This window comes from Poromitra crassiceps (assembly GCF_964638095.1).
Source record: "Poromitra crassiceps genome assembly, chromosome: 6".
Lineage (NCBI taxonomy): Eukaryota > Metazoa > Chordata > Actinopteri > Beryciformes > Melamphaidae > Poromitra > Poromitra crassiceps.
Genome location: NC_139627.1, coordinates 29,949,805 through 29,958,951, shown reverse-complemented (window position 1 = coordinate 29,958,951; position 9,147 = coordinate 29,949,805). Strand labels below are relative to the sequence as shown.

At 40.0% G+C, this 9,147-nt stretch overlaps 1 protein-coding gene across 1 annotated transcript; it reads left to right on the top strand.

Moving 5' to 3' along the window:
• Positions 1-440: 440 nt before the first annotated feature.
• Positions 441-8,804, top strand: agr1 (anterior gradient 1). The gene is made up of 9 exons (XM_083638488.1): positions 441-489; positions 932-1,003; positions 1,128-1,235; positions 1,490-1,553; positions 2,494-2,546; positions 3,101-3,177; positions 4,910-4,973; positions 6,764-6,847; positions 8,553-8,804. The coding sequence occupies exons 3-9, from the start codon at positions 1,136-1,138 to the stop codon at positions 8,600-8,602; spliced, it is 492 nt and encodes a 163-aa protein (XP_083494614.1). The 5' UTR covers positions 441-489; positions 932-1,003; positions 1,128-1,135; the 3' UTR covers positions 8,603-8,804.
• The last annotated feature ends 343 nt before the right edge of the window (positions 8,805-9,147 follow it).

The window sequence follows — 9,147 nt, the reverse complement described above, 5'->3', positions numbered from 1 at the left end:
ATTGTTATGGAGACAGAGCAGGTTTAAAAACTAGGCTATTGGCCTTCATGTTAGTGTTGAGAGTGGTTGAAAAGGACAGTGTCTCTGGGATGCAATACCTTACTTTTGATCCTCCTGGGGGTCTAAATCAATAACAAATCTAGGACGTGCCCACTTAATAATGACATCCACTCTCGCCTGCCCCCTGTTCCTCTAACAAATCTAGGCTTCAGTGTGCGTGTGTGTGTGTGTGTGTGTGTGTGTGTGTGTGTGTGTGTGTGTGTGTGTGTGTGTGTGTGTGTGTGTGTGTGTGTGTGTGTGTGTGTGTGTGTGTGTGCGCGTGCACGTGCACGTGCGTGCGTGTGTCTGAGTGAAAATCCTTTCGTTCATGAGGTGCATTCCTATTCCTGTTTGGTGAGTTCAATTGTTTAGAAAAAAAGAGGCAGGCAAAACAAGTAAGTGGAAAGGGCAGTGCTGAGGGAGGCTTATTGTTTCATGCTGTCACACAAGGTAAGACATCTATGCAACTTTGGGATACATTATGGTCATCACGTGAATTACATTTTGTTTACATGAATGTATCTGATGCTGCCTATATAGGCTACTTGCCAATTAACATGCTGTGTCAAGTTGAGGGGTTGGTGAAAGTTCAAATGGCAATGTTTACAAACTACTTTGATATAACAATTAGATTTTAAAACTCTACTAATGTAGCCTACAGCTTTTCTTATAAGAATCAGTAGGCTACATAGTAACAGCTCAGTATTTTAATCTTCATGAAAAACTGGATTTGGTACTCTTATCCTCTAAAGGTGTTTCTTAAATTAGAATGCGATAATGGTTGTAACTTTCAGTAATACTATAGATTCTGTATGGTGAATACAAGAGACAGAAAGAGAAAAAAAATACAAGAGACAGAATTTACAAATCATTTCTCCTTTGTCTCTGTCAGATTCAACCACTTGAAGCCCTGGCTTATCAAGCTTGGTTGGGGAGTTGGCATTACTGAGGATAACCTGACCTGGTGATATTTCTAATGTGTACTAAACATTAGCTTTGTGACTGCTGTCTGACAGTGACAAATTAATATCTTGTAGAATTTTCATTCGAATCTCACTGCTAACTGCCCTTGCAATTCTTTCTCAAAGGACTGAACATGATGCCTCACTGGGCCTTTTTTGTTTTACTCTGTGTCGCCTGGGCCAGTGTTGCGGCACAGAAAAAAGAGAAGGCAAAGCCTCAGAACATGTCCAGAGGTGGGTGATTCTCATAGTTTACAGCATGCACACACAACTATAGTTTCCTTCTGAAGAATCAAAAGCAAAACAATTTCATAACTTGTCTCCCACTACACTGTGAGGTTATCTTGTTTTAGCTGTCACTCACCAATGTCACAAACAGACATTCCTGAATTTGAATTGTGCATGTCAACAGGAGATTATTGAGTATTATCAACTGAGTAATATTAATTTCACACGACTGTTGACTTCACCACTGCTCTTTCTCCAAGGATGGGGAGATACTATCAATTGGGTCCAGACTTATGAGGAAGGCTTGGCAAAGATGATAAAAAGGTAAGGTCCTCAGTGGGTCTCAAACTTTTTTTTGGCCTCAGTACCCCCTTTCCCTGATTTCTGAATCCAAGTACCCCCTTTACCCAACTACAAGATTTTGCTTAGAAAACTGCAAGAGAAATAGCATACAGTAATGATGCAATAAATGAATGATAACCCACCTTAGAATATAGCATTACAAAATAAGAAATGGAGTGAAAGAGTTGCAATTAGTACATCCTGTGCAGATTTATTTTACAGTTTAATTTTTTTTGCATGATTTATTCTTACATTTGTCAATTCTTCCCTTTCTCTCGAGTACCCCCTGTAGTACCGCCACCTACCCCTAGGGGCACGTACCCCAGTTTGGGAACCACTGCCCCGGCCTAGATCATTATTGTGATCATAATATTATGTTTTATTCTATGTATGTCTGTGTTTTTTTCTGCGTTAGTTAGTTAGAGCTTCATCCTCAAAGTTGGGACATCACAAAGTTAGGACATCACAAATTGGTGTTGGGTATTGGGATTACTTTTCTGATTACACAAAATTATGACTGTAATCCCTTACAGTTTTTGAAGAAAATCACCATTTTCATGTTATGGGTATATTTGAAATATAAATTATTTATATTGCACATTTTGAAATAATGAATAAGGGTTGTAGATGACGATCATACCACGATTGAAATGCAGTCTGTGACTTGGGGTACATTTTGATGTGAAAAGTTTAAGAACCACTGTGACTGTAGGCCTACTACAGATCTGTATCTATTCAATTACTGTATGCTTCTGTCACAAGAAAGAAATATGACATACTCTTCCTTCTTGTTCATCAGTACTCTGTGACTAAAGGTTTCTCAGAGATCGTGTTATGCAAGGTTGCGTTCACACACCCACCACTGTGCCTGTTGTGCTGTGGAATGTGTTCAGTTGCTTCTCTGTTGTTTTTGTTCCCACAGTAAGAAGCCTCTGATGGTCATCTATCATCTACTAGACTGCCCACACAGTCAAGGTACAGCAGAAATCCCTGTCTATTATTCCTAAAGAATAAAGTATATAATGTGATATGATATGTATAGGATACTGTCCTACTGTCAATCATCCAACCATTCAAATCTATTACATTTCAATCATCGCAAGTATGCAGTTAGATTTCTATTGCTGAAAAAATGTGGTTGTGCTACAGTAGACCTAACCTCTTCCAACCTGGGGCTTGGTTTCAAGGTCTCAAATGGACATGGGAAGAATAATTTACAAAATAGCAGTAATACAACATTCCTCACTACGTGCCAAGCAAGCCAATGAAACTGGTTAATGCAGCTGCAGTGAGTAACCAAAGGGGTTCATCATGATTCTCTATCGGGCTATTTGAGGGCAATGCACAAAGCCTGTTCAGCTTGTCTGATCTTTGGCAGGAGAATAATTGGTTAATGTTTAGTTACACATAATAATAATTCTTATTATAGCATAATAGCATAATTACAATAATGGCAGCTCGGTAGAAGCCTCCAGATTCCTTTGCAACCTCTGTTCTAGCAATTAAACTAAACAACATGATTTCCACAGCACTGAAGAAGGCATTTGCTGCTGAAAAGTCCATCCAGAAAATGGCCAAAGAGGGTTTCATCATGCTCAACCTGGTGGTAACTCAACATTTATCATATAAGAAACCCTTTGCACTCTTATACAATACACTGTGCAATATGTAATAACTATAGAAACTGCAGCAAGGAGTGATAATCCAAAATCCTGACAAGGCATTGAAAGGCGATAAGGCAATGAAATAGAATACATCTTTGAATGCTCCAGAGACCGTCCGTACTTCAGCCCATTCAAATTTGGACAGAGGAAGTTGTCATGCTCCACATACAGTCAGTTGACGCCTCGCCTGACTGTGCTCGCCTGCTCTTGTCTGCTTTCCAGGCGAGGCTGCAGTCAACTCAAGTCGTACGTGTCTCGTCATAGACGCTGGGGTAGCTGGATGGGGGTGTGGTCATAGTTAGCATTTAGCTGCTAGCCCAGCCCAGGCAGATCGGGGATTCAACCCCCCACATCTGAACAGACGTCTATGTACCTGCTCTAGAATCCCCAATCATGTAGTGTAGAGCCACAGCACCGTCCTTTGGTGAGTCAGCCCATTCAGATATATGGGCGGTTTTACCCCACTCCTGCGCCAGCCGTAGTAACATTTTGTGGGCGTTCCCACACAGACCGACTGTATCTATAGGATATGTGCTCCTTTTGCTGAATAAACCAGCAGATTAAATTGGTGCAGGAAGCTCCTTTAAATATTTCAATTAGCCTATAGAATTGTATCAATCTGCATATTATGTAGGCTACTGTTTGGCATAATGTACAGTTAAGGTCCATACATAAATATATATTTGGACATTGGACACAATCTTCAGTTTGACTCTGTACACCACCACAATGGATTTGAAATGAAAAAATCAAGATGTGCTTTCATTGCAGAATTCCATATTTAATTTGAGGGTATTTATTTATTTTAAATCAGGTGATCTGTGTAGGAATTACATTACATGTTAAGGGACCAAAATTGTATTTTAAGGGACCAAAAGTAATTCGACAAACTAACTAATCATCCAAACGTCCAATGAGTTCTGAAGAATTTGGTTGAATATGAGCAGATAATATTGCTAGAAACACATCAGAATTCATTCTGCTGCTGTTGTCAGTAGTCACATCATCGATAAATGCAAGGGAATCAGTTCTATGAACAGCCATACATGCCCACGTGTGGACATGTATGACTGTCAGTTCCATTTCCATTGACAGCTATACATGCCCACGCATAGCTATCAATTAACTGGTTCCTTTGTATTTATTGATGATGCAGCTGCTGACAACAGCAGCAGAATAAATTATGAAGTGTTTCAAACAATATTATCTGCTCATATTCAGTCAAATGCTTCAGAACCCATTGGATGATTGCATGTTATGTTAGTTTGTCTAATTATTTTCGGTCCCTTAAAAAGGTGGGGGGCACATGTAGAAACTGTTGTAATTCCTACTACACTGTTCACCTGATTTGGATGTAAATACTCTCAAATTAAAGGTGAAAGTCTGCACTTAAAGCACATCTTGATTGTTTCATTTCAAATCAGAATGATGAAAATTGTGTCGATGTCCAAATACTTATGGACCTGACTGTAAATGGGTATGCAATGTTGGGTATAATATTATTCAATGGCAAACCATGGCTACTGTGTGACAATATCAGTCATGGCTAATGGTCAAACATAATTTGCAAATAAAAACAGCTGCTACAAGTAAACCTACACTAAACATGTAAATTACTAACTGACTCACTTTGTTGTCAGGGCTGAGTTCACATCATTATTGTTTCTTACACAGCATGAGACCATAGACAAGAATATGGCACCTGATGGCTACTACGTTCCCAGAATCATCTTTGTTGGTAAATTATTATTATTATTATTATTATTATTATTATTATTATTATTATTATTATTATTATTATTATTATTATGGAATTAATTTAATCAAGTTTAATCTTACAGAGCTGAACAGTCATGTGACATTTCTTGCCCCGGAAGAGAGTTCCCCATTCATTTCTCCATAGAGATTCAGTTGGAGCAAAAACCAAAAATAAAAACGGTGGGAAAACGAATTTTCGATTTCCCCCCTGAAATGTTTTATGGTCACTCATGATTCAGTATGTCATGGGTTAGCTTGGTTCCGGTTATATAAGGTTAGCTCGTTATATATAAGGATTTTTCAAAATGTCTATGGAGAAAATGAATGAGGAACTCTCTTCCGGGGCTGGAAATGTCACAGAAAGTCACGTGACTGTTGGCACTATTGGTCAGCCCATTAAGGTTGTGTGAAACATATGAGATTCAGATCAGAACTGAGCCAAATGACATTTGCAAAATGATTCTCAGCATTATTTTTTATCAGGGTTTTCATGCAGAGGCACATTTCATTAGTATCAGGCAAGTTGTCAATCACAAAAAACTAAAAGGACTTCCAAATACTTTCATGTGACAGTCTTAACTTTCTGGGTGTATTATTATAACGTCACATGTCGCCAAACCCACCCATCTAGAACTTAAATACTGGTAACCCTTAATAAAACTTTTAAAGTTTGTTGAAACTGCTTTTTGTGGGATAGGGGTACTTGTCAAATACATCTGCATGAACAATCTCACATAGTGAGGAAGACAGCAACTCCCAAGAATAGACCATCACCACAATTTTACTTTTTAACACATAATGCTCACTTTATTGTTTAATTTTCTTACTTGCTAAAAATAGTGTAAGCAGCTGTCTGAGGAAGAATGCTAAGCTTGAAATGCGTTCCAACTGAGGAGCTGCTAACATGTATGTTCATGTATTGCTTTGGAGTGCTTGTATTTGTTAGCACTGTTTATAACAGAAGTGTGCTTGTTTTTGGGGCATCAAAGTTCTCAGACCCATTGGGAACCAATTTTCTCCACTTCCTTTTTATGTGGAAATTTGGCCATGTAGTAGGTCCGATTCAAACAGAAGTCCTATAGGCTATTGCATTCTTTGGGGCTGATAAAAAAAATCTCAGAATATTTGTTATTTATTTCTACTAGGGCAACAAGGATTCAAGCCTGATTGACAAGGGAGACATAGTGCAGAAGAGCAGGGAAGGAATAACGGCTGACAGTCTCATTATTGATGCATCCCTAATGATGGTGCTGGAAGTGCAGGGGAAACTGAGCTGGAGCTGATTTCAGGAATAACCTGTTAGTGAGCTGTAAGGGCTTCACTGGATGAGTTCTTACCTTCACTGACACCTGTCATCTCTCTCTCTCTCTCTCTCTCTCTCTCTCTCTCTCTCTCTCTCCTCAGTTTTCAATTCAAATGTCAATTGCACGTGCCTGCCAAACAGAAACAAGCAGTTCACAAAATGAAGAACAACAAAAGCAACAACAGTGTATAGTTTTGACATTCAAACCATATTGATTTGGAAGGTAATTGCATTTCTCCTGCTCTCTCCGTCTCCCCTCCCTCTCTCTCTCCGTCTCCCCTCCCCCCTCCCTCCCTCTCTCTCTCCGTCTCCCCTCCCCCCCTCTCTCCCTCTCTCTCTCCGTCTCCCCTCCCTCTCTCTCTCCGTCTCCCCCCCCCTCTCTCTCTCTGTCTCTCTGTGTGTGTCTCTCTCTCTCTCTGTCTCTCTGTGTCTCTCTCGCTCTCTCTCTCTCTCATATGCTGCTGCAGATCCTTCCATGACCGTGCGAGCAGACATCGCAGGGAGGTACAGCAACCGTATCTACGCCTACGAGCCTGCTGATATGACACGCTGTGAGTAGATAGACAGACAGACAGACAGACAGACAGACAGACAGACAGACAGACAGATAGACAGACAGACAGACAGACAGACAGACTGTGCCCACACAACTCCCTTATCAGCAGCCCAAAGACAGACCAAACCACCACTGTTACTTATTCATGTACCCTCATTACTTGGGAGAGTTGGTGGCAAACTTCTCTGTGCAGCTGCTGACAGAAATGGATTGGCTGAGTTTCATAATGACACTAACGAGGGAGTGGAGGTTTCCAGATTTCAGCACGAATGGAGTGGGCAGCTGAGGAGGTGGGAGAGCGCTCAACATGTAGTTTGGCAGCTATACAGTGACTCATGCATACCCTGAGAATAATGTGTTATTTCTAACACAGTCCTGTGTCTTATTTGCAGATGGGACTTTTAGTTATATAGGCTTACAAACCAACCAGGAGGTTCTGGAAATGGAGATAATCTTATTGGTTGAATTAAACTTCAGTGGGTGGAGCGACAGTTTTTCAGAGAGCAAGCTAATTGAGAATATGAATAATTGAGTGAAATTATGAAAAAACTGCACACTAGCTGCAAAAAGTGGAATTACAAAGATTATTGCAAGATAATGGTTTAAGAAAAAGGCACAGTCTACAATGCTTCCGTCTTAATCAAAATTCCTCAGTAGATGCAAAAACAACAACAACAAAACAATAGGTATAAAATTAAGGTGTTCATGAGATCTTGAAAGGTCAGCAGGCCAGCTAACTATACCTATAGCTACTGGCTAGCAAGATCACCTGGGATAATTAGCTTACTAGATAGCAACAGTAGGCCTACTACTGTGGTCAATTTGAACTTGGAAGGTCAGCTAAGCTAACCTAGATAACTTCGTGTGGGATATCACTTTGGCAGGAATACTGCTGCTCTGGCTCCCAGAAATGTTTGTAAAACTCCAATCTGCATGACTGCATCCAATTGACATCCAGACAAGATGCCTTAATAACAACAGGTGTTGACACAACAGAAGCATTGGTTGAAGCAGAGAGAGACAATGAGCACCCTGAGGTGACAACGAGCACCTGAGAGCTTGTTATCCTGTCCTACATACTGTAGACTAGAGACTTCGCCTTTGTCTGTAGGGAGAACACTGGTAGCATGAAGATAGTGAAAAGGCCATGTGAGCCGCAGAGTAGTTGGGTTGATTCAGTGAACGACTGTGAGAGTGCAACAATATGTTGAGTTGCAAAGTGACACAGACACATTATTATGTTGGGAATGGCAAATGTCTCAAAATATTGTGGTCTGTACCCTAGTGTTGTAGTACTTGAGTCCAGGACTCGTAACTCGAGTCCGAGTCCTGGACTCATTTACAGGACTTGTGACTCTATTGGACTTGAGCACTGATGACTCGAGCATTAGCATTCAGACTCTGAAGTTGAAGATAATAATAATAATAATAATTTGGCATAAAATATTGATAGCTATGTTAATACTGTGACATTATTAAATTCCGTGCAAGGGCAGGGCAGGCGCATGTGTTCCACCTACATGTTGATTCACGCTCATGTTGAGTAACTCCAGACTTGGACTCAGGTAATGGGGCCCCTGCTCTGACTCTTCTTTGGTGACTTGGACTTGGACTGGAACACTAGGGACACGAGACTGGACTGGAGATATAATGACTTGACTACAACACTGGTGTATCCTATTTTCAATCTATTTCAACAGTGGCCGCAAACATGAAGAAAGCCAAGGTCCTCCTGCACACTGAACTGTAATGCTCCGACCTCTGATGACATCATGGGCTGCCTGTTCAGTGAAATGTTTACAAAGTTGTTCATACGTCAATGAAAGCAAATAAATGAATCCCAAATAAACTGTGAAGGGCCCAGTGCTTTATGTTGAACACTATCAGTTCAAAGTTTCAGTTCAGAGTTTGAGAGTTCTTGAAACTTGACCATTATATCGTAAGTTAAATACAGAATAGATCCATGCAACATTAAAACAAAAACTATTTAAACAAAACATTTGTATTATTTATCCTATGCTTATTTAAAAACGATGTTGTTGTTCAGCCTTCGAGAGTGTTGTGAGTCACAGTTACAGAATTAATAATATTTTCTTGTGTTCTTGTCTTTTTATGGTGGGACAACCAGTTTCTTTATATTTATAATAAGGAGTCATAAGAATTAAGATAAGAAGTTTGAACAAGCTGACGACTTACATGCATTATTAAAGATGACAATGAACCTGTTAAATGGAAGCAGATACAAAGAGCCCCTTTAAGATGAGTGTGTTATTTCAGAAAATCTGGGTTTAGGGT

Coding starts and splice junctions, on each gene's coding strand:
- agr1 (XM_083638488.1), top strand. CDS start 1,136: ATGATGCCTCACTGGGCCTTTTTTGTTTTACTCTGTGTCGCCTGGGCC. Junction 2,547..3,100: donor AGACTGCCCACACAGTCAAG/GTACAGCAGAAA, acceptor TGATTTCCACAG/CACTGAAGAAGGCATTTGCT. Junction 6,848..8,552: donor GCCTGCTGATATGACACGCT/GTGAGTAGATAG, acceptor CTATTTCAACAG/TGGCCGCAAACATGAAGAAA.